The sequence below is a fragment of the Cavia porcellus genome, unplaced genomic scaffold, assembly GCF_034190915.1.
Source record: "Cavia porcellus strain 051 isolate PalLab524CR breed Dunkin Hartley unplaced genomic scaffold, mCavPor4.1 scaffold_29, whole genome shotgun sequence".
Taxonomy (NCBI): domain Eukaryota; kingdom Metazoa; phylum Chordata; class Mammalia; order Rodentia; family Caviidae; genus Cavia; species Cavia porcellus.
The window spans coordinates 36512878-36539567 of NW_026947512.1; the positions used below are offsets into that span (position 1 = coordinate 36512878).

The window sequence follows — 26690 nt, forward strand, 5'->3', positions numbered from 1 at the left end:
AAGTAAGAGAGGGATGAGGGAAAAAAATCAGTGCCAATTATTTGTTTGTGATTTTTAAAATAACAATTTAGAAAGATAATTTAGTAAAAAGGGGGAAGTGTTACTTTATAAGTGCATGCATTTTCCTGGGAGGCTGAGACAGGAAGATATCAAGATCAAGCCCAACCTGGATAATTTAACAAGACCCTGTCTCAAAAAATGAACAAACAAACAAAACCTATTAAATGAAGGGTCGGGGATACAGTTCATTGAGAAGGCTCTAGCTTCACATCCCATACTAAAAAAGCCAAAAACAAAGAGAAAAACCAAAACTTCATTAACTTTTCAGAGTCAAACTGCTCGCGCTAAATCACCATTGTCAATTTTAGTATTTTGAAAGGACAGCTTCATTTTGTATGAAATCACCTTGTTACTTCATTCAAATATTCGAGATGAATGCATATAATTTTTTCTCATTAATTTGTACATCTCTGAAATCAAACTAAATGGATTGATACACTGAAATTATGTTGTATTATTACATAATAAGGAAACAAATCACACACTACTTATTAAGCAAATTATAAATTTAAAATGCAGTACTTTTACGTACCTTTCACATAAACAAATCCAATTGCCTTCACAAAACCAACGCTGTTCTCCGCGGTGCACACGTAAGTACCTGAATCTTCTTTGGACACTTTTTCAATAACAAGTTCACTGTGTCCATTGACGCTGTCAAAGTGGGCTGAGGGAAACAAGTTAGAAACAACAAATGCCTCTCAGTAACTTAGGAAAAGTTTCGTGATGGCTTAATGGTTTGCAGGTTAGATTTATGAGGTGGTCAGCAACTGAATCAAAGAGATCTCATCATGACATTGGGCAAGACAGCCTTTTCCACCGATGGCTCTCACTGAGTTATTTACTACATTTACAAATGCTTGTTTAAAGAACAGAAAGCACCTGAAGGAACAGGAAATGAGAACAAAAACAAACATCTTCTAAAACTTAGTTTAGATTACAGTACACCTTTCATCTCAACATGTTTAAAGCTGGCTCACAGTTTCTTTGGGTTTTAAAAATCTTTCATTCAGAAATACAACATTTTCCATTTCATTTATCTCACCACTTTTCCTCCCAAACAATTTACATCAATAACACGAAAACTTGTGCCAATATAATTCAATTAACTTGGCATTGCAAAGGGAAACTCATGAAGATATATGTTAGTTAGGTAATAATGACAACATAATCAAACTTGTAATAATTTAAACTTCCTCATAAATCATAAATGGTGATGGTAAATATTTATAAAGACACTTGGAAGAGAATATGAGGCAAATATACTAATCTTAAAACAATTAATGCTAAATAAGATTCTAATTAAAGCCAGAAATCTGTATCAAATTATACAATGTTTTACTTTGTGTGCTTTCCCCACTTACTTTTTAAACTTTAATATTGTTGAATATTAAGTAGAAATGAGTTTTAAAAGTTTAAATGGCTAAATTAGTACTCTACCTTCATAAAATACTGAATAGATTTTTTAAAGTTTGTTTTCTTTAGCAAAGTATACTATACTACTAAGATGATATAGCTAATAAATTCCAGCCATTAACACAAATCTTTATGATAGAAGTCTATTTATGGTTTTCCAGGAAAGCATTTCATAAATGGTAATGGTGCAGTGCTTCAGAACTCAGATTTGGGAAATAACAACTCATTACTGACGAAGACTTTATGTTGATGTCAAAGCCTAGAAAATAAGTAGATATTTGTCCTCCCAAGGGAGAATGCTCCTGGGTCCCAGACCTTACTTTAATACATAATGCACAGAAATTTCCTTCATCAATTGATCTTTATTATAACAGAGCTTGATTCATTTAAGAGAAGCAGGTTTATCTATAAATAGATAAATCATCAGGACTCCTACACTATCCACTTAAGTCATTTATCACTGATGAAGGGGGTCCAGCATAAGCTAAATACAGCATATATATATATATATATATATATATATATATATATACACTATTGTCTTTCATGGGGAGAGGGATTATTTTTAAGCTAAAGTATCTACTTATAAGCTGCAACATATGGTTTTGTGATTAAATATTCCTTCAAAATGACTAACAGTACATATGGGTGGAAGGTAAAATCTAAGCTGAAGCATACATTTTACAGAATGTAAAGCAATCAACCTTTAATTTGTAACTTCTCAATCATTCCCCACAGCTATAGTCTGGGTATATTTATTCACTTACTAAGAATTAAATTACCAACCGGGAATAACATTGTTATTGAAGGTCCATGTGAGTTTGGGCAAAGGAATGCCCGTTGCTTTACAGCTCAATCGTAGCTGTTCTCCCTTATTTAGTGACACATCTCCAGGAAGTTCAGTGAAAGTGGGGAGAACATTCACAGTCAGGCTGATTGTGTGAGTATCTTCACCTGCAGCATTATTAGCAACACAGGTATAGACGCCAGAATCCTCCTGCTAAAACACAAAAGATTTGTAGTGATAAAGCTTTTATTATCTCGTATGATGTGACAAAATAAAACTGGAGAGCTGGTTTCTCAAAGGAGCACTCTTATCTAAAGGCAATTCAACTTTCCATCTTTTAGTCTAAGCCATCAGGTTAACATCTAAATAACATAATTTAAAATATTTAGGAATTTAAACATAAGCCCATATCTTACAGAAATATAGCAAGCATTTTAGAGCAATACGACTTCAGAAATCCTCAGATTCTATACTTTACTATGCATTAAGTGAACTGGTGCTCTCAACAAATAATCCCAAAGGCTGATCACATCTTCAAAACATAGTTGGCTGGCTCTTTGGGTAATGTGGTACCAATGATCACCACAGTTACCAGAGGAAATGAGTAAGTCAGTATTGCATGCACAAGTGTGCCATTGGCCAGCTCTCACTGCCCTTTGTATTGCATTCCCATTTTATTTGATGTGATTTTCTTGTCTTTAAACTGTTGTCTTCACTTGCCTTTCAGGACCCAGGCTGCTCTCCTAGTTTCCCAACTACTTCACAAGTCACTCTTTTCCATCCGCTTATATAGGCTTCCCCTCAGAATTAACGTCCTAATTGTACAGTGTGAGCGGGCTCAGTCTTTGGTCCTCTTTCCTTCTCTGTACTCGATTCCTTGTGTCGTGGCTTTAAACATCATCCATATATAGATAACTATGCTATGTCATCACAGATCTTATTTCAAAACTCTAGTTCTTTTAAACTCCTTGTCCCAACTGCATGTTAGGACACATAACAGTCATTTGAAGACTACAAGTAGTACAGGAAGGAGCAATGAAACCAGAAGTTCAGTTTTGGAGAAGAGCTCCCAATTTCCTGTCCCCGTTCTGGCACCACCTGTACCCTTTGCCAGGTCATTGACAACTGTTTCATATCCCAGGTCGTTCATGTCTTATTTTCAGAATTCTAACACTGCTTATTCCTCTGCTAAAATGCTGAGTTCTATTTTTTCTTATCTGCCTTCACCGATCCTCCCAACAGAACCCCCTGCTTCTCTATCATTTATACTTATCACAATAGCTAATTCAATCCTTCAACTAGATAAGGCAACTAGCATCTCACTCCTTTCTCAAAATCTACAATGGATTCTCACTTTTACTAAGAGTAAAAGGCAAAACCATTCCAATGATCTACAAGCACCTATATCAGCAGGCCTCAATTTTTCCAACTAATTTCTTTCTCATTCTGCTTCTTCCATGGGTCTCCTGTCTCTCAGGTACACCAGGCATGTTCCATCTTAAATTCTTTGCTGCACCTATTTTCTCTGCCTGGTAAACCCATTCCCCCAGTATTGGCTTGACTAACTTCCTTTCTTCAAATTTTGCTCAAACTTCACCTCCTCAAGGTGCTTACTGTAAAATACCTATTTAAAACTTGTAACCTGTACTGTTGCAACTCCTGATACACTTCACTCACTCTTTAGTTTTTATTATTTTTTTTGGAGACAGTGTGTGCTATGTAGTTCAGGATGGCCTTGAACTCACTATGTAGCCCAGGCTGGTCTCAAATTTGCAGTGATCCTTTTGACTCAGCTTCCCAAATACAGGGATTACAATTATGCTGCTGTGCCTGGCACAACTTATTTTTTCATACCACTATTTTTCTAATTTATTGCATACATTGTTTAGTATTTTTATTATATTTTATCCACTATTTTTTCTTCAAGAAATAAGCTCCGTAAGTGTAAGGAGATTTGATTTTTATCCTCCCTAATGTATCTCACTACCTAAGTTAATGTGGATCACAGAGGAGGTGCTCAATAAAAATGTTGAGCTGATGACTGCATTGATTTTGATATACTAAAGGACATAAAATGGAAGATTTTTTTTTGTACTGAAGCAGCAAAAAATTGGAAGTATAGCAAAAAATTTAGGGTCATTTATTATAGATATTTGGTTGTACAGTGTATTTTTTTTCAAAAAGGCAAACAAGAATAAATTGTACCCCTTACAAAGGTATTCCCACCTCCAAACCACTCAACTCTTCTGAAATTCCTAACTCACAACTCAAATTAAAAATCAAGGTTTCTATTCAAATTAATAAAAATCTGAAATATACACACTACTCACAAATAGAACTCTAAATATTTATTCATGTCTCTCATGTAGTATTTATAAGATTCCTTATTCTTCAGTCTTTTTCAGTGTACTTGGGTCATTGTCTCTAAAAGTAAAACATTTTTTTCCCTCATTCAATTCCTTGCAACCTAGAAGAATGACTGAGGAGCCAAATCCAACATTGCTGGGTATGAGATAATGCTCACTGTTGATCACCATTAATTTAAACAAACAAAAAAGGTGTATCTTTATTTTATCAGTGATAAAGTTCACATTCTAAAACTTTTAATCTCTCTGAAACTGAGATACAACATTAATTATCTGCTATAGTACTTAGCTGTATTACTTTTTTCTTAGTGTTATATAAAACACAGGTAAATCTTATCATTGGTATAAGCATAGATTTAAATAAATACATTTAGTGGCAGAGCCAATTGCATTAGGACATGGCCTGGCACTGGCTGTGTAACCAATAATCCCAAGGTCCTGCTAACTGGCTCAGATTAAACTCTAAAGTGAGGATGGTTCATTTTATCATTGTAATTTGTTCAAATTTAATCCCAACAAGTTTTCATAGTAAAATTTAAGCATTTTGAAGGATCATGAAAAATTACACATTATATTCAACAGATGAAACTGATTCACATAACAGTCTAGTAAAGAAATAGCTCATTTCACAAATGAATCTGTTTGTGAACAATATGGTTCTGAACCAAAGCATTTGCCAGAAGTTGGCTTTCTTTTGCAAACTCGCATAGGGTGATGAACAGGATCGTGGTCACCTTCTCCACACAAACACAATCTCAGCATCTTCCCCAGAATAGCTGAGCAAATTAAGTTTGTGACCAAGGCACCAATCCTGTCAAATGTTGATACTCTCAAACCACATGATTTTTAAAAACTCGTGTATGTGCACATATACATAGCTTTCTCTTCAAATAGATTACTACTGAAAACCTGAGATAGCTATTATTCTACAGATCTAGAGACATGCCACTCAAAAAAAAAAAAAAAACTGTACAATTCTGTTTGCAGAGGGACCTAGAATTTTAGTTTTCAAATTAAGGTTTTGATTAAAGGGTTATTTTAAAAAGAAAACTATTTTTTTGTATTTTACCTCGTATTCTCTCATAGTCTTTTTAAAATAATACATGGGCACAAACACAAAATATACTCTAGATACTTAGAATTTTATTTGCTAGAAATAGATTCCACAAAAATAAGACAATTTTAGAAGGAGGCCATTTATGAGTTCCTATTATCTAATAAATGCACTTCTCTCATGCCAGGGACATGAAACAAAATCTGTGAACAATTAATCTTGTGATGTGAATTAGTAAGATTCTCTTCAACCGTCCTCTCTCTGGTGAGTGAGTCCAGCCCTTTTTTACAACTCCAGCCCTTTTTAAAAATTTGTTTTTACTTTGAGAGAGCATCTTGCTAATTTGCTTAGACTAGGCTTCATCTTTTCATCCTTTCGCCTTAGCCTCTCAGAAGGATTACAGCTATGCACCTCTGTACCCAGATATTTTCCTTCATTTGCAAGATAAGTTACTAGAAGAAGTTAAGTTAGTGGTTTAAGGTATCTGTTCATGTTTACTGAACTTACCACAACGTTTTCTAAAACGAGTTCTCCATATGGTTGTGCAGTGTATTTTCCTAACAGGTTTGTTAAAGGAATATTGTTCTTCTTCCAGCTAATGGCTGGCGTGGGAATTCCGTCAGCCACACAGGGCAGAACGGCTTGTGAGTTCTCATTGACCGTGTAATGAGCCTCCCTGCTTCGGATCCTGGGTGGTACTATGAAGAGTTTAGAAAGGACAGTCAGCCTTCTAGGAACTTGAGTTCAATAATGACTTTATTCACATTGAAGATTAACACAGAAAGGGCTCTTTTGAGGTTAATTTTGCTAGAAATACAAAAAATTATTTTATATTGATTCATTTACTATAAAAGCAGCAAATTTTTCAATGCTTTGATTTGGCTTTCTGAGTTTTCCTCAACCAATCATGCAACCAATGAAAACTAACACCATTTATATAATTTATAAATGCTGGATTTATCTTGCATTACTAAGAGAATGAACTAATGATAGTTACTATAAAATACTGCAAAGCATTCACCCTATATTTAATGTCAACAATTGCTAGAGAAAAATGATTACTGCAGCATTTCGTGTAAAACAAATACAAGTAAAAGCAGATATTTAATTAACTTTTTATATTGTCCCAGAAGAAAATTTTCTAGTGATTTCATGACTCCAAACATTGTAATACTAAGTACTTCCTGTGAGTAATTCCCTCCCCTCACTTTAAGTTAGGCAATATGGAGATGAGTTGAATACAATAATGTCTGAAAAATACTTCAGTGGACTGAGAAACAAGATATTTTTTGCTAAAGGAAAGACTAAAATGCATTAAAAATTCTTGAAGCAGACAGAAAATATATTCTGCCTTCCTAAAACAACTAATTTTGGAATTATTCAAACATATGAGAGAAAGGGACCAATCTTGTGATGTTTATAAAATGACAAGGCAATAGTTGGTCTCAGCAAAAGTAAAATTATGTATAACCTTTAGTTTTTCCTCTCTAATTCTTCTTGACTATATGAGTAAATACACAAACATTAGATGAATAAGGATATGCATGAACATTATATACAATTTGGAAAAGACAAAAGTGTCTTTTGATCAGTGCAATTATAAATATAATTTATTTCTTATTAGTTCATGCTGTGATTTTCTTGTCTCTTCTGGGTTTTTTTTTTTTTTTTTTGGTTTTCTTGAGATTATTTCTCTTTTGCTAGGGATTAGAGAGACATAACATAAATACATTTCAAAACGAAAAAGAAATACTTAAGGCTATTATTTTAGAGTGGATTTTAGGTTTTGTAACACACTATACATTTTTATATAGTGCCATATTTATCACTTTATATATTATCTAAAAATAAAAGCAATATTTTGACACTTGTTATTTGGAAGAGTATTTTTTTTTAAAGTTGCTTGGCGTTTAGGCAATAAATTCATTACAAATTTTTTATTGCCTGGTGGGAAGAAATTGTGCTCTTTATTTTTAAGAATTATTAATAATTTCTTTGCTTTTTAGTGCATGGTCAACTTTTATAAATTTTCTATGAATACTTGAAAAGAAATTATTATTTATTTGAAGGTAAAGGGATGACATTGATTAGTTCAGTTATATAAATTGAAAGCACAAATAGTATTCGGAAAACTCTTAAGCAAAGATTTTAAATTTTGACTAATTGTTAGTCTATTAAATTTAAAAAGATTCCATATGAAAGTATTACTCTACCTATGTAAGCGTAGTACATTTGAATACACTTGAAAAATAACTTTCATAAATTTTTGAAAAAAATGAAAAGCAAAAATTGCTCTTTAAAATAAGAGTGACCCTGTAAACAGTAGCGGGAGCAGGCGTCATTGTTTCCTATCACTGATGTTAACAGAGTTTCTATCTTTAGGCTTAAAATAGTCAATAAAATACCTTAAATCTGATTTTTTAGGTGTTTTGCTAGTTGTTTTAATACAAAAGAAAAGTGGGTAGTTTTCTGTTGTGAAACAGTACAGATAAATTGCTTGCTACTTTAAAATAATGAATCAGCTAGATCTTCAGTTCCTATTAGGTTCAAACTGTATTCATAATATAGACATATGGTGATTAATTCAGAGCCAAAATGATTTGAAGCTTCAAAACATAAGGCAGAAGAGTCCCAAAAACACAAGTGAAATTCTCATAATCTGAGGACAGATCCCAATAATCACAGTATTAGGGAGCCAGTGAACACATATTAATTTTCCTGGCACTATTAATATAATTTTCTTATACATTCATACATGCACACAGGAGTAACAGTTGTGAAGAGCAAAGGCACCTACAACACACACACACACACACACACACACATTTTAGATAATTTGTTTCATGTGTGTTTGTGTTTTGCAAATGGGAACTGAATATAGGGCCTGCTAATGCGAGGCAAGTGCTCTATCACTGAGCTATACCCCTAGCCCTGAATTACTGATTTATGTGATTTTGATATCCATTATGTTTGCTCATAGTGGTCTTTTCACTTTGACATAGTAATGCAGGAGACTAAAATAATTCATATTAAGTAACTCACCATGGACAATGAGTTTGGCACTTATGCTGCTGGATCCTGCCACATTAGCTGCCATGCATGTGTATTGGCCAGTGTCATCAGGCTGAGAAAATGCTATCTGCAGAGCCCCAGAGCTGAGGATGCGCTGCCGGATGGATTCCAGAATCACATGCCCATCTTTATGCCATGTAATGTCTGGTGGTGGAAGACCATCTGCCTCACAGGGCAACATAACGGGCTTATCCACAGCAATGATATATTCCTTTGGGAGAGTGCTGATGACTGGAGGAACTAAAAGATAGAAAGTTTAAACCTCATTTTTAAAGCACAAGTGTATAACAGCACTACTCTAGCAAAATGAAGTAACATCAGCAAGAAACAAAATCCTGTTTACCACATCATTGATAAAGGATTATTATAGTTTGTTTTGTTATTATAGTTTGTTTGATTATTATAGTTTGTTTTGTTTTGAACATTAAAATTCATTGAGCTTACTTTAGAAAATTAATCTTTATAAATGAACAAGCAAAGATAATTAATACTCAATTTTAAATAATGAGATAATATATTTATGAAAATTTATGTGTCTAGAATATTTAAGCTACATTAGCTCATGTGTATGAGTCACATGATAGCTGATACTTTGCAGAATATTCTATTGCTTAAGTCATTCACTTTTTACTGGATTTAGCATCATATCTCATATTCAGTGTTAAAATTTCATAAAGCATTATTTCAGTGAATGAGCAATTGACTAAATGCATGGATCATGGAAATAATCATATAAGTAAAACTTGTCTCATCTCAGAAACCTATGGAAAGACTATAGTAAAAATTTATTTTCCCAGTGATAATAATAGGCAATGGGCTGGACATTCTATGAAGTCTTGAAACATTCACCCTAAAAAGACATGTTAAAGCAGCTCATGTAGCTTAGTGGTAAAGTGCTTTCTGTTATGGATGAACCTACTGAACAGCTGAGGGCTGAACATGCTGTTAGGAGGGAGTCTGGTGGGAAGTAGCAGGTTGGGGGTGTTGACTTGAAAGGCCATATATCCCTCCCTTTGCTCCCTGCTTTCTGGCTGCCATGACTTGAGCAGCTTTTCTACTCCAGGTCCTTCCACTATGCCTTTTCTCCCTCAGAGCCAGCTGAGTCTGGACTGACTCCTCTGAACACCATGAGCCAGAAAAATCCTCTGTTCTGTTAAATTGTGTTGCTGTGTATTTCATCAGCAATGAGAAAATGACTAGGACATTTGGGTATCATGCATAAGGCCTTGGATTTTATTCTCAGTACCTCAGATAAAGGACATATAGAATAATTATGAATATCCACATTAAGATTATTTATAGCAATCAAAATTAAATCACTTGGTTTAATCTGCGGTTACCATTATGTACTGTATGTAAGGACAAAGTCTATACAGAATTTTTCATGCCCCTAGACAATGCAATTAACTCTGGTTGCTTTTGGAATGCTTAAATACCTTTCATTCTTTAACTTTTTATCTCTGCTTTATGATTGCTTTAATAACAATACTTTGAACCATTTAATGAAGAAAAAGCTCAACTCTGAAACTATTCTTTCGTATTATCTCTGAACTGGTGAAACCAGTGAATATTTTTTGCACCTTAATCCTATTTGACTCAACTCTATTTGACAGAATTGAAACACTATTACCTCCTAGCCTCTATCTAATTTCCTTTCTGATGTCCACTGCATTGTATCCTTTTCTGTTCTCTCATTTGTCACACTACTATCCATGCACTGTCCCAGGACCTTATCCTCAGAAATCTTTTCTGTCCTCATCCGATTTTCCTAGATAATCTCATACCATATCCTGAATTTAATACTAAATACTTTCAAATAATTGAATACTGTACATCTCTCATATGTTCCAACAAATATTGAACTCTCTACTTGACATCTCCATTAAGATCTACAATAGTTTCCTACATGTCATGTGATTAAACAATTTATGATTTCCTTCCTCAAGGATAGTTTTTCTTGCATATTCTCATGACACTATTGTCCATTCTTCAGATCAGACCCAAGGCTCAGAAGCATCATTAAGTTTTCTCTTTTTACAACCTTTCAATTCATAAGCAATCCTGGTCATTACACCCCCAATAATGTCCTTTATTACTCCCTGTTTCATCACCCCTGCAATTCACACCCATTTCCTCTCCAGGGCCATAACACTCTGTTCAGACAGCTTTGAACATTTTTCTAATTATAGTTTTGTCTTCTCCCTAAATAATCATCTATAGAGCAGCAAAACAGGTCTTCCTAAAATCAAATCAGAATCTTAGCTAAACCCTTATAAAGGACACCAGTGGCATGTAACTTCGCTGTTGTACTCTGAGATGTCCATTTACCAAGCCTGCCTGCTGTCGAAATCTCTTTCATGTTCTGCCTGCCTTCTTCCTATAGCTCATTACTGTCTGGCCAGGCTCTGTTCTCAGTCTCTCCCACTGGGGAGACACTGCACACATGTTGTCGTCCCTCCCACGGACACTTACGCCAACCAAGGTCTTACCTTCATGGCTCAGCGAAGCCTGTCCTAACACTAATCTAAAATGTCCCAAGGTATCTCCATTGTTCACTACTTCTGTCTCTTGTTTCCTTTGTGTATAACCTAGGTCAGAATTTATCATCATTTCATTTATTTGGTTTATGTTTTCTTCTCCATTAAAATATAAATACCACAAGGGAAGAACATACCTGTAATGCTCAGTATCTTTTCTGTTATTGATGTTGAATGCATATTAAAGAATAGAAATAATTTGGATTTAGTCTGAATGAGTCACATTCATTCATCAGTGGTTTATATTCATTCATTGATATATCATATTCATTAATTCACCACAGAAAAATCATACTATAAGGAAATTCAAAACTAATTCAAACTCAATAATTTAAAGACTATTTCCCAATAACTTATTTACAAAGGCAGTGAATGCAAGCTATGGAAATTACATCAAGAACATATCAATTAATGTAAAATACAAAAAAAGTTTGCTTTGTCTTAAGAACATTTTTTCCATTGAATTTTTAAACTGCAGTTTCTTAGAATGCTGATATTACAATCAGTGTATCTAAGGTAGCATTACAGGAAAAAGAGTTTTTCAAACCACGTAAATTTGTGGTACATTAAAACAGAGTACAACTGCTCCGTCTTGTGCCACAGGTGATACACTGCAAGGCCACCTGTGAACTCGGAAGCTGAGGGTAGGCCTGGGTCCTATATGCCAAAAGTTTTTCCTCATGCATACATATTTTCCCTATGAGAAAGTTTACTTTATAAGCTAGACACAGAAATAGATTAATAATAAAAGAGAGATTAAGATGATATACTGTAAGAAAAATTAGTGAGTGCAGTTTCTGTCTTTTAAAAAGTCATGTTGTTCTATGGCTTTTTACTTCTGTACAAGAAAAAATACAAAGTGCTTTGCTTTGATGTATCTGAACTACAATATCACTACTTTTGTATTTTGGACATCATTAAGGAAAATAAGGGTTGCATGAATATGAGCAGTGTAATACTGGACTGTGAATCTAATAGATGAGACGTCTACTAACAGGTAAGTCAAGTATACAGCATGCATTCATTGGACCAATGGATGATTCACATTGTTGGCAAGATTTTTATACTACTGCAGTGTAGAATACAAGACTTGTGAGAGTCTTGCATGTAATATTTCTGGGATGTTTTCAGTGGTAGGTAACTAAAAATGTTGAAACAAAACCATAATTAAAGAAGTGACTATGGTAACAAATGGAGTTTCGTAGAAGTTAAAAATACAATGGATTCTTCAGTTTTCTTACACCAAATGTGAGAAACTAAAACATGTTAACTTTATTTTTCATAAAGTGGTAGAAAAATTAATAGGATAAAGCAAACTAATAATGCTGAAAGCTATAAGCAACAGGGTGCATAATCATTTTAGACCTGTGAATACTGAGTATACATTGGTTCAAACATCTTAGCAAATACAGAGATGAATGATTTAGATACCTTGGACATTTAGCTTGATTTTGCCCAAGGCGGTGCCAGCTGAATTCTGAGCCACACACATGTAAGTGCCAGCATCCTCACGGACAGCTCTGGAGATCTGTAAGCTGCCACCGGGGAGAGCTGCATGGTTTTTGCCTGTATCATAGTTATAAAAGAATAAAAGTAATTTTTACTTTTTGTTTAAAAAATATTTCTGCCTTCTGAATTGCAAAGCACTCAGTATGACATGATTTTCATGACAGAAAGTGGTAGGTACCTGAAGCGATGACATTGATGCCTTCTTTTTGCCAAGAAATGAAAGGACTCGGTGTCCCTGTCGCTTCACACGGTAATAAAATGGGATTGTTTAGGATGACATCTAGTTGACTTGGTTGGGGCTGAATAACTGGAGGCTCTGTAAAACCGGTCAATCAAAAGAACAAGCACTTGTCAGTGGTGGAAATGCCTACTGTAGTGATGAGTTTTACTATGCTCAGATCCATATTTCCACAGTGTTAATGATCTGATTATTCAAGAAAGACTTAATATTGGCTATGTTTTGCTATGATAGTGCTTGCATTAGAAGAATTCTATTGGAAGACTAGACATAGGAACAGATTATAAAAACCCAAGAAGAAATATAATTCTGGGGTTGCTTTGTGTGGTTTGCCATTTCTATCTTTTTTAGTCTCTAGAAAATATTTTCCAGTCTTTCATATCCCAAGATACTACTATGGTTCTATCATGTATAGCTATCTACAGTAATATCTTTCAAGAATAAACATGGATTTTAAAAACCCTAACAAACAAACACAAACTCCAAATCCAACAAGTTTTTTCTCTCTTGTACTGGAGAGCAAAGCCAGTGCTTTGTACACGCCAGAAAGTGCTTTATCACTGAGCTATTCCCCCAGCCCACCCAGCAAGTTTTCAATGAGTAAATAACTATCCGTACCTTGGACATAAAGGGTCACATGTCTGTGGGCAGAGCCAGCTGCATTCCTAACAACACAAGTATATTGTCCTGCATGGTTTAATTGGGTGGCAAATATTTCAATTGTTCCTAAATAGAAAAAAAGTTTTAATGTATTGTGCATTCTTTTTATACAACAAATTATGTCTGTCTCAGTGTGTGTTCTCTGCACCAAGCATAGTGGTCCTGTCTTACATCTGTACTTGCATCACAGAATGCCCAGCACAGTTTTTAAAAAATTACTAAGAGCTTTGTTGAGGCATAATTTACACACCTTAAATTGAATTGAAGTGTCCAATTCAATGAAATGTTCTACTTTTGGGGTATTGTGAATGATGCTATATGAAAACCCACAACCAAGTCATGCATGTTTCAGATGTCCTGAATAGATACTGGGAATGCAGTTGCTGTGTGTGTGTGATAATTCTGGTTAACATTTTGAAAAGGTTCTAAAGCATTTTATTAACACAATATTTTGTGATTATGCTGTAGGGTAGTTATTTTACATTTTAAGATTTGAACCACTGCCAATCTATACAAGTTTCTGAGATGGCCACAATATTCTGTCTTAAAAGTGAAATTGCATTTTGAGAACGATCCTCCATTATTTCTCTTCTATTAAAGAAATACGCTTCTCTTAGAATAATATGCACATATTTATGAAGTCTCAGGATATTAGTTGCTACTTTAGTTATCTCTAGTGTATCCTCATAGTGCAGGGTAGATTTTCAGAAACATGAATGTGCATCACATTTTCATTTTGGTGGATTATTTTTTTCTCGTCAGTCTTATAAATTGTATAAATGATGGTTATTAGCACTGTCAAAAATTGTCAAATATTATGTGCAACAACTAGCCTTTCTTGCTTATCAATAAAAATTTTGAAAGCAAGAGCCCTTTTTTAAACTTATTATCTCAGATATTTTGATAGAGTATCTTCAAATTTTCAATTCACATTGAATTTTTAAAAAAATAAACATTTCACTTGGCCAATGGAAAAAATGTGATTCATTCACAAGGAGAGAGTTTACTAAACCTTAATAATTATGCTTATTATATTCAAATAAATTATAGATATTACTTGTTATTTTATTATCAGACTTCTTTTCTGATTAATTAATTTTAATTAGTGCATGTTTGCAGTATATATTATCTACATTTATCATAGAGAGTTGGTTAATGTTCATAACATATCTTAATTCTTTTTTCTCATCCCCTACCCTTTCCCTACCTCTAGTTCATCATCCTACTTTTGACACAGTTTTCCCCAGATGTTTAAATTTAGGAATACAAGAATTCATATTTCATTCATCTATTTTAGCACAACAAAAATCCACCTGAGGCCAACCATTAATAATTAATTCAATTAGTAGATGTAAAATCATTATTTGTTCTTACCAGAGGACAGAATTCGATAGCCATCTCCTCTAGGAAGCAATCTTATGCCGTTTTTGGTCCAGTGAATTGAGGGAAATGGAACTCCTGACGCCACACAAGTAATTACTGCTGGGGCCTGTTTGGTTACTAACAAGTCTGTAGGCTCATCGGCTATGGTGGGTGGAACTAAAACAATGACAGCAAAGAGAAATAAAAGTACATGTCCAAAATCTTTTCATATTTCTTCCTCATTCTGCCCTAAAAGTGAATGCTGGACTCATAGAAAAGGAAGCTCTCTTATAAAGCAGTGGAATGATGAAGTGATAACATCACAGTAACTTTCTATCTGCCTGCTAAGCTCTTTCTACCTTGCACAGTGAGATCCACAGTTCTCTTATCTTCTCCAGCGTCATTTGTCACAGTGCACTCATAGGTTGCAGTGTCATCCACAGAAGGGGAAATGATTACTAGTGAACCTGAAGAAAGGAGCCTAGAAGAGAGATTTCAAAGCATGAGAGTCCATATGTCAGTTTTTACGTATTTGCTCAATTCATCATGGTATCACATTGTTATTGGAGGGAAATGAAAGTCCTTCATATTGAAAGGAGTACCGTTCAACTGATAAAACTTTGTGTGTCAAGGTTTGCATTTCTATGAAAAGCATTCAAATTTGATATTTATGGGAAGCAGTTGGCTAGAAAGATTGCCTGGAGAGGGAATCTCACATTTTCTGAATGTGTATATTATGATAAAATTTGCTGCCCTAGGAGACATACAGTGTAGTGAGCACACTGATGATTGTCTCTGCTTTTTGAATTCCTGGCAATGTCTGGAATGTTTCAGATAAATTATCCCAAAATTTCACAGTAATTTTGTGGGCTGGTATTTGACTATTTCTAACAATAGGTAATCACAGTCTGTCTTCCTTTCTCTGCTTCATTGTCTCCTTACATATGATGCCTTTTTTGGAGAAGCATAGTATGCACAGCATATACACAGTGTATATATCCATATAGTGAATCCAACTGTGTATACATATACACATATATGGATATTGATTTGGTTATCTATATCTATAATTTTAAATCTCCAAAACTAAAACAATCTGGATCACTTTAGATGTTTATGAGATTTAATAAAGAAACTGAGTAAAAGGGCAAGGAGAGAGATCATAAAATTTCAATGGAAATTCTCAGCTTCATATTTCCTTGTATACAGAATTGATTTTTGTCAAAGCAGATATATGAGAGCAATTTTAGTAACATGACACATCTTTTCACAGGAAAAGTATCATTTAGCTCAACTGATATACAAGTATTGATGAGAAAGTCTTAGAGATTTTGAGTTTAACTTTTAAGAAACATAGTTTTCCTTATCATGAGCTATGGCAATAAAGCTTGAGCAATCCAAGGAAAAAAAGACAAAATAAAGTTTGATTTCCACTCTACAACTGAAGTTTTATTTTACAGAATATTTTGGTTTTTTGAAATAACAAATGATGCTTTTATCCTTTGAATTTATTAAATTCCAGAAAATGCTAAAAAAATAAAGCAGTATAGAAATTTAATCCTGACTACCTCACTGATATTCATCTATAATGTTTGTCTATAGAAAAATCACACTTATAATTAAAAAACTTTAGGTTGAAAAACTAACTCCATATTAAGCAAAACATATTTTCTACATATAAGCTAATTCTTTATGCTTTATTTGCTTCCCCTGCTGATAGAGCTTAAATGTTGGTTCCTTAAAAAGAATGTTTCTAAATGGTGAGATTTTTCAATTACATTGTTTTTTACTGTGTTCTGTTAAGTGAAGTACATTACACATGGAAGGACACATTCTCCATGTTCTTACTTATATGTGAAAGTTAAAAAGTTTATTTCTTAGAATTAGAGAACAGACTCATGATTACCAGTCTGGAAAGGTGTAAGGGAAAAGGTAGAGAGTACAGTTAATGTACACAGAAATGAATGGGAAGAAAAGGTTAATTGTATTCAAATAGTTACTGCAGAGGATTTTAAATGTTTCCAATATAAAAAAATAATGTATATCAGAGGTAACATGCCAGTTACCCCTGATCTGATCATTACATATTCTATGAAGGTATCAAAATGTCACCGTGTATCTCATAAATATGTATAATTACTATATGCCAACAAAAATTAGAATAGATTTTAAAAATAAATATATTTTCCTTACCTGTATGAATTCTGATTTTGGTCCACATTAAGAAGATGCCCATTTTTTCTCCAACTGATTGATGGTTTTGGCACTCCAGAAGCCTCACAGGTCAGAGTAGTCTGGACATTTACTGTTATAGTTATGTTGGTAGGACCCGGAGCAATAGATGGAGGAACTAAAACAAAGCCATCAAATAAGAGAGAAACACATTCAGTACACAGTATGCTATTAAAGTATTTATGCAGAACTGAAATTAGTCTCTGGTTACTTGCCTCATAGTTATAAAGACAGCACGGCTTTGTGAGCTTAAATTGTGCTGTGATATTAATCACAATGATGAGAAAATACAGCTGCTAACTGTTCATAATACAATTGTTTAAATAGTATTCGTTGATAAAGTCTAGCATTTGACCCAAATCTGGGTGTTGCTTATAAGTGCATATTTACCATGGACCTGCAAATCGATTCGTCTGCGGTCTGTCCCAGCAACATTAGCAGCCATGCACAAATATCTCCCAGTGTCAGTCACATGTACTGATTGAATATGAAGGAATCCATTTTCCAAGATGGAATGTCTACAAGAGAGATCACAAGTGAAGTCATCTGATTCAATTTCAGAGGATATAAATCTACACTAATCACAATATCCCTGAAGAAATAACAGGATAAAATATAAATGCATACAACAGGGGAGTGTGATTTTGGAGAGGGGCAGGCGGTTGGGAAGGTATGGGAGACTGAACTCGTGTTTCACACTGAGCTTTTTAACATTTACTTGAAATTTTTTTGGAAACAAGATCTAGATAATTTTCACAGGATGAACTCAAACTGTGATCCTCCTATCTCAGACTCTCAGACTGTTGGGATCCCAAGCATAAGAAACAATATCCAGTTAAAGAGTGTGATCACAAGTGGATTATAGTCATTAGGCAGACATAAGCCTTAGGAATTATGCTGTTAAAATATAAATTTTGATTCTTATATCATGATGAAAAGGCTAATTCCGAGTATAACAAGACAAAAATATTGCACTGGAGATAAAAACCGGGATTTACATTTTTATTCTAATAGCATTGTTTCTCCTTTTCCAGAACTATTACCTTGCATGATTCCCAGTTAGAATTGCTCCATCCTTTCTCCATGTTATCTTTGGGGTTGGCACACCTTCAGCAAGGCATTCCAGTATGATAGACTTATTTAAGAGAATGACAAGACTCTGAGGGCCACCCTTTATGTTTGGAGGAACTGCATGAGAGACATACATCAAAAGGTCAGTCAGACTAAATAATAGAGCCTGAAGATTAAATACAAAGTAAAGGTTGAGTCAAATGTACAGCTTGTCTACACTGATCTAGGTTAGTATGAATATAATTGGGATTTCATCCCAGAAATTTTACTGAAGACATTCTATGTTTAAAAATTAAGAGTAGACAGGAAGGAGGATTTTTTAAAAAATCCTGACATGGTGTATGAAAGCTGGCTGTCTGTGAGAGAGGCTTAAATAAAAATCAGCTCAGTTTGATGTAAATTAAAGATGATATCTCTTATTTATCTTTGGACAAATAATGGCCAGAGAATGTTAACACTGGAACAACTTCACTTTAAATAAAGAACAGAGAATGGACTATTTTAATGAAAAGCACATCTGTGTTTAATCACGCAAGTCACAGAACATGTATTTTATAAATCACTAAATTCATGTGGGACTAGAATGTCTGAATTTTAATGTTAGCATTAGAGGTATTAGTCGTATAGGTCACCCAATATCTTGTGAAATTTCATATATTGTAAGTCCAGAGGGACTGTTTGAGAGACAAGTATAAGTTATCTTTCTGAATTTTGGCAAGTTTTGGCATTTAGATATCATATTTGGGAAAATTACTATTACAGTAGTATTTAAGAAAATTGCCTTACTATAAAAATACACAGGATACTCTTAAGTGACCACCAATAAAGATGAACTAAATGATGGGCAAATTGTCACCTGGAGACTCAGAGTAATTGACTTCCTTAAATGGCTTGACCTGAGTGACGAAAAATGCCTGGATCTGTTAAATAACTAATGGATATGTATATTATGCTCTGAGATGGCCTAACATATCTATAATTATATATTTTTGAAACAATTTGTTTGCACTATAGTTTTTAAAAAGTACTACATATTTTCTTTTTCAAGTAGGGTATCCATAAGACTCATTTCATATGAAACATGAAAGAAAAAAAGATTCATGTCTTGAATGTCAGAAGTTAAACGTTTAGGTTGTGAAACAGTGAGTGCTTTTCTTACCATTTACAGTGAGAAAAAATTCTTTTGTCGTCTTTCCTGCAATGTTGCTGGCAACGCAGGTATAATTTGCTGTGTCTCCTAGATCTGCATTGTTAATTTGTAAATACCTTCCTCCAGATAAGATTCTCACTCGAGGTGTTGCCTAGATCCAGCAAGTGAAATTTATCATGAAAATATTAGAAAAAGAGAATATGGTGTTATATTCTAGCATCAGATGTAAGTAAAGTGAACTGTAAAGTTGCTCCCTGTCAATGTTCGCATTTGCTCTACTCCATCATTTGCAGTATCGAAAATCCCTGGAACTACTGCAAGGAGTGCAGCTAAGGGGACAAGCAGGGACCCCCTCACCCCTGAGGACAAGCATTCTTGGATGGACAGGTGATTCAAATCAAAAGACTATCAGACTTGCTCAGACTTTTGCCGAGGTGCTGCAGACATCAGGTGTGTGCTTTTCACAGTAACCAGAAGTTATGAGAATGACATTTGCCTAGTGGCAATCTGACATGGGAGCACTCTGGAATGAATCTAGGACAAAGCAGGCAGAGTTGACCTTCAAACAAAGCACATATATGCTTCACTAGGTAACCAAAGCCTCTGCATCTAGGAAGGTCTAAAGCCTACATTCACCAAGTGGTCTATGAATTTCCTCTCTTTTTCATTTCAGTTACTGACTTTGAGTTTGGTCAGTTATAACTGGTAAATTCCTTCCTACGAAGTTAACTTTGGTTAACACAGAAGGAAAACACTATCTTACAACATTCTGAAAACCAGCAAATGAATTATTTTAGTTTACAAATATTTGTGAAGTTTTTTGTTTGTTTCTAGGCACGAGACTGTGAATTATAAAAATACATCAACGATGAAGTCTCATCTCTGTTATTAAATATAACTCATGAAATAGAAACAAAGAGAATTTTAATGTAAATGATAAATATAATGTTAGTATTTATTAAATCATGCCAGGGTGAATCTTGAACAATTATCTCATTGTGCATGTGATGAAATCACTTCAGAAAGAATATGGAAGATTTTCTTTCTAATTCCGTGCTAATACAATTGCTAAAATACACCATTCGCGTCCATTTATCTTCTGTAGGCCTTTCACTGTTACTGAGAATAGATTAAATCATGTTATCTCTGATGAAATAAATGATTTCTTAAGCATATGTGGCACATTTTGTGAAACATAATAATTTTAAAATTTTATGTGGCTAAAGCATGGTTTTAGGCTAATAAAAATTTTTAATCATTTTTGGAGGGTGCTGTGGATTAAACCTAAACCCTCACAATATGCCAGGTATACATTCTTCCACTACACTCCATCCCCAGCCCCATAAATGATTCTTATGTCTTTGTCTGGTGAAAAACTTACGTCCTAACTTACAAGTCTCATTATTGCTTTCTCTGATTTTTCTGCCATTTGCTGCCAGTGATTTTTCTAAATATTTCCTTCAGTTTCCTTCCTCAGATATAATTTTGTTTTCTAGACCATGCTTCCTGTTTCTCTGAGAATGTCAGAGTCCTACACCTTAAATTTCTGCTTTTCCCACTCTGGCCACAAATGCAAACTTTCTTTTTTACTTCTCAATCTCTGGGAAGGGTGAAAATATTGACCCTTCTACCAAGGCTATGTTACTGACACCTGTGATACAGGTTTCAGTCTCTTTCAAACATGTCCTGTCCTACAAACTTGCCATTCTATCTCCTACACCTTCAGCCTCTTCCTTTATACTCAAATAGTTTCATTAATCCTTCCAATAAGTAGACCTTATATTTTATTCACTCTGTTAAAGAAGTATCGTTCAAATCTTCAGTCATCTCTATGTATCGCCAAAGCCAATGGACACAACTTAATTTGTACCTTATGCGGTTATTTTTTTTTTCACTTGGTTTTCAGGACACAAATGCTTCCTGCTTTTAACAATAGCTCATTAAGTCTTTATTCTCAGTTCCACTCATCATTTTTCTTTGCTCACCTTGTAATTGCATTATTGCCTACTTTTATTTTTATTTTACTGGTCTTCTCAAATTCTGTACATTCTAGTCAATCTTGTACAAAACTTAGGACTTTAACAACAGCTTACACCAGAGAACTATTAAACCAAACATCTGTTTTTTAGAGAAAATACTAACTACCAATTCAAAGATTATTTTGATGAAATATGAACTCCTATCACTGGTGGTTTCTGGAATCTTTTTGGATAATATATTAATAACTCAGACTCACAAAATCTAAACCTGAACTCATGTCTTTTTTAATCACTGGTGAACTCCTCCTTTCCCAGTGCTGATATCACTTAGTTCTATCTGGAATTAGCTTTGACTGTTCCATTAATAACATTCACTGGGTCCTTCCTTTAACTTTTAAGGACAGAGTAACATACTAGAAGATGTTACTATCAGCAGACAGGCATCATCAGAATGACTTAGAGTGACACGTGGAAGATGAGACTACAGAGGAGACATCAGAGCATGAAGGGCATGGTGAACTAGATTGAATTAACCAGAATTCTGGAAAGTATGAGAAAACATCAAATGATTTTAATCAATGTATACTGCAACCATACTAAGCAATTTGTTGTTCCTGGAAGATAGCATTTCTTTTCTTGTAATGGCTTTGTACATGCTATGACTCCATGACTAGAATCCCTTTCTTCTTTCTCATTCAATATATAGCTAATCTTTAAAACTACACTTGTTACTGTGAATTTAGCTCAGCGACATAAGCAGCTGCCTTGCAAACACATGGTGGTGAGTTTGATCCCTGGCACCAAAAATAAATAAATAAATAAACTATGCTTCTTTATTCTTTAAAAAAAATTTACATTTCTGGGTTTCAAACCCAGGGCCTCTTGCACGCTAGGCCAGTCTTTTACCATTGCATTCCCAACCCTAAATTCTCCCTTTCCCTGGGCCATTCCTTATGCTGTAGCTTGAATTATGAGCCTCTATTTTCATTATATAAATGACTATGATCCCTACTAGCACATAATTTATTAGTAATATCTGTCCTGTAATCTTGGATTTACCTGTCTGTCTTTTAATATTCAGATTCAACTCAAGAGAACCAACAGTGGTCACCATAGTGCCTAATATTTTAGCAGAACACACAATTAATAAAGAAACAGAATCATAAGAAGAGTGATACATATAATAATGTAGCAGGTAAATAACTCTCTGAACACAAGTTCTACATATTTGGTATTTGTCTTGTTTGGTGGTGAAATTCTGTATGCGTTAGGAGTTAGGGGACACAATCTCATTTTATAATTAACTGTTAGAAGCAAGAATAAGTAAGTACTAAATAAAAACAATTTCAGCATTGAAAATCAGAGCTTTCAGCTTGGCACTAAATGGCCACTAAGAATCCTGCACTGTGGTATCCTCACAACAGATAGGCATCACTGGAACATGGAAAGCTTTAGGTAGCTGTGCTCTTCAGGGATTCCAGTCCTAGCCATGTGTTGTTATCTAAGGGTGTTACAGATCTTTGGCCCAGACTTCATCCAGGTAATTTCAGTAACAAATTGGCTCTAGAGCTCTTGATAGGACAGTTCAGCTCTTTTGAGACACTGGAGTTTGTCCTCATTCTCAGATAAAGAGATGGCTCAGAGTTTCAAACTGGACTTTAACTCATGGGCACCAGACGACACATTACCAGTATCACGAATCTAAATATCTGCTTTGACCCATAACCAACTACTAAGCTAAAGCTGAGGAAAAAAAGCAATAGATTAAAATATCCAGTGCTTACTTTTGCACTGTTGAATAACTGTTAATTCTATAAGTTTTTGTCTCAAAAATGCATCTGCAGAGTTTAGAAAAAGATTTACCTGTAACTGATCTCCATTTCTGAGCCACATAATCACAGGTGGGGGCACTGCATCTGATTTGCATTCCAATGTCACCTGTCTGTTCTGTAATACAGTGACATCCTGGGGTTCATCAGTCCCAGCAATATTAGGGGGCACTAGGTATGAAAACAAGATACCAAAAACTATCAATAAAAGGGATACAAAGTGATCTAACCTACTAGTATTAAACAAAAGTTAGCCCTTAGTGTTGGTACATGAAATAAACATAAACTTAAAATATGAATCACTTAATTTATAGCATAATTAACAAAGTGCATTTATGGGGAGGTATTATGGATAGAACCCTGAGTCTTTGTACCAAGCCACATTTCCAGCCATTTCATTTTCAGAGAGGACGTTGCTAAACTTCCCAAACTGGGCTCCAATTTTCTACCTTCCTGTCTCAGCTTCCCAAAGTGCCAGGATTAAAACCATGTACCACTATAACTGCCTAATAAACTGGAAATTTTTAAAACATTATTTATTACTTTCCATAAATTAATAAAACTCTTTTAAAAGTTACATGAATGACAATAAAAATGATATAATCATTTGACTGGCAAAGAAATGAATGTGCCAAGGAGTCACTTGGTCAGGGCTTACACCTGGTAGTAATTTTCTTTGAATATTAACCTTAAACTTATGGAATCAGGAACTGCCCACAACAATATACAGAAATTTCCTAGATATATAGAAATACATTTGTTATTTTTATACATGTTACTTTTATATACAGAATTTACTATTAATTAATGGCAGATCTAATTTTTGTGTGTGGATAAGAGAAGGGACTTAAATCCTCGACAGTTTGAAATTCTAGAACTTAAATCTTAGCCTAGTTATTAAGGCTACAAAAATGAAATAAAGATCTTTTTAAACAATCTTCCACATTAAGAGTAATTTCAATCTTTGTGTAAAAGTAATGTTGGGACTATGCCCTATTGACATGAATTTCCTAAAAGATAATTCAGCACTGTTTCAAAATTCTTAAAAGTACTTGTGTATATAACTAAAAAAGTATACTTACAGAAACTTTCAAAATAAAGCTAATAGGCTAGGTGTTGTCAATAGCGATGAAAATCTATAAACTGTCTACCAAAATTAGGGCATCAGTTGATACCATGCAATCATTAAAACTGATAAAAGCATGCTCATCACCCCATTTAATGAGAAAAAAAGAAACTTACATAATATTCTGTGCGATCACCTTTTTATTTAAACAGACAGGGATTTTGTTTAAACAGACAGGGATTTTCTATGTTGCCCAAGCTGGCCCCAACTTCTGGACTCATGCAAGATTTCTGCCTCAGCATCTTCTAAGCAGCTGGGTCTATGCAATGTGTCATGGCACTCTGCTATGGTCACATTGTTGTAAAACATTTGCTTGCAAAAACAACATATCCTTTTGTAATAAAATTATATGTTATTTTAATTTTATTCATTATCATTTATATTTTATTTTTAAATGAATGAATATATCACTTGAGCAAAAACAACTAGTTGAAAAAAACTACTGAATCTATCCCCAAAAAGCACTCAATCAAATACAAGACTCAGATTTGCAAAATATGCATTCTATATTTATAAAGATATCCTATCATGTGGTATAGAGTGGCCCTATGTTCCAGAAATTACAGTTTCTAATTAAGTGTGTGCATGATAGAACATAGAACTTTTAACAAATTTACCATGAACTCTCACTAAATATTCCTTATCATCGTCTCCAGCAGGACTGGATGCCAGACACGTGTATCTTCCAGTGTCCTCCACCTACAAAACCCAAATACCTTTTTAATATGCTAGTTTTGGTGAGGAGACTAAATATCGACTAGAATTAATACAAGAATCTCAATATAAAGCAAAATGTCATTAGCACAATCACCAAAACAATTTGTTCAAAATTTATGATTAGTATTGATACTCACCATTGCTTTCTAGCTGTTATATGCAAACCTGTGTTTTAACAAGGTTTCAGGATTTGACCTAAGAATGATATCAGAAAACTAAAGATGTGCATATTCTAGTACATATGTGATAGATTAGATTCTTAGTTTTTATTGAAGAAATAAACATTTACAGTTTTTAAAATACAGAATGAAAGTTTCAGTTGTAGTCTTACTGGAGAAAATTAAATTTATTGATTAGATCAACAGATAAGTAAAGTATTATTTTACAATTTCAAACAAATTAACATCATTTCTTGACTGTAATTGTGATACATATGGTAAAACAAAATGGGGATACTCTATGATAGTATTTCATTATAAAAACAGTCAGATTGATGGCAGAATCTACTTTTATGTGACTAAAACTAAAACCATTTTTTTAAAAGTACCTAAATGTGGTTGCTGCTGGAGGTTGTTTTTCAGTCATAACTTGGACATTGTGTAGATGCAATCCGTACAGCAAGTATGTTGGAAAACAGATACTCTTACTACTACGAAAAGCGTATTTTTTAAAAATAAGAAAGCCCTGCTTTTGTTTATTTTACTGTTTGAACAAAATATTGAGATCTAAAAACATTCTTATATTCATAACTGACATTGTAGGCTACAGAAAAACTTTCTGCTAAGTTGCAAAACTTTCTTTGAAAAGATTTAGGACTAGAATGCTTGGAAAGCATATATAAATATTTGTACTGAGAATCAAACTCATGACCTTGCAATTGCCAGGCAGTTGCTGTGCCACTGAGCTATCACTGGCCTAAACAGATGTTTTTTTTATTTTAATGAGAATGAAACAAAACAAAACAAATCAGATCAGAACAAAACAATGCAAGAAACCCAGGATTTCAAAAAAGGACAGCAGGATATCAACTTTGGCTACTATAATGTTGCTTGTTTTCTTCGAAATAGTTGTCTTTAAAATAAGGTTTTTCAGTGTTGCTGGTATGCATTATGATGCAAAAGAAGGGTAGAGTACAGTATATAAAACTCTCTAAATCTACTGGGTCATATAATTGTCACCTCCTCAGAATAAATCCCAGACCCAGTGTTTGATAGAAGATGTTTTAGGAAATTCTGTCTCTATCACACAATTTGGATTTACAAACCATCCATTATATATTAGGAATACTGCACACTGCTGACTAGTATATTGAAAGACAATGTTCAGACAAGTAAAATAAAATACAGTAAGTGCTATAACAGGAATGTACAAAATCCTATGAAAACAGACGCAGAAGAGCTAAGATCAGTCATGGGGCTTAATTGTATTTCACTTTCTACTTCAATATTGTTCTAAATGGTTCTCTTATTGTTTTGTATGCAAATGCTTCGATCAGTAACATGAAATTACTTTGAGTTACTGCAAT

General features: G+C 34.0%; 1 protein-coding gene across 8 annotated transcripts in view; it reads right to left on the minus strand.

Annotated features, from left to right (window-relative positions):
* Positions 1-26690, minus strand: part of Hmcn1 (hemicentin 1) — a 398189-nt gene that overhangs the window by 40593 nt on the left and 330906 nt on the right. For all 8 annotated transcript variants that reach the window (XM_063240159.1, XM_063240157.1, XM_063240158.1 and 5 more), the window contains 15 exons: positions 25066-25147; positions 23357-23493; positions 19524-19665; positions 18337-18481; positions 17684-17811; positions 17255-17411; positions 15421-15542; positions 15074-15238; positions 13658-13765; positions 12980-13117; positions 12724-12858; positions 8726-8995; positions 6191-6381; positions 2263-2476; positions 593-727 (listed from right to left, as the gene is read on the minus strand). In XM_063240159.1, coding sequence (XP_063096229.1) covers positions 593-727; positions 2263-2476; positions 6191-6381; positions 8726-8995; positions 12724-12858; positions 12980-13117; positions 13658-13765; positions 15074-15238; positions 15421-15542; positions 17255-17411; positions 17684-17811; positions 18337-18481; positions 19524-19665; positions 23357-23493; positions 25066-25147 — 2269 coding nt within the window. The remainder of the gene's footprint in view (positions 1-592; positions 728-2262; positions 2477-6190; positions 6382-8725; positions 8996-12723; positions 12859-12979; positions 13118-13657; positions 13766-15073; positions 15239-15420; positions 15543-17254; positions 17412-17683; positions 17812-18336; positions 18482-19523; positions 19666-23356; positions 23494-25065; positions 25148-26690) is intronic.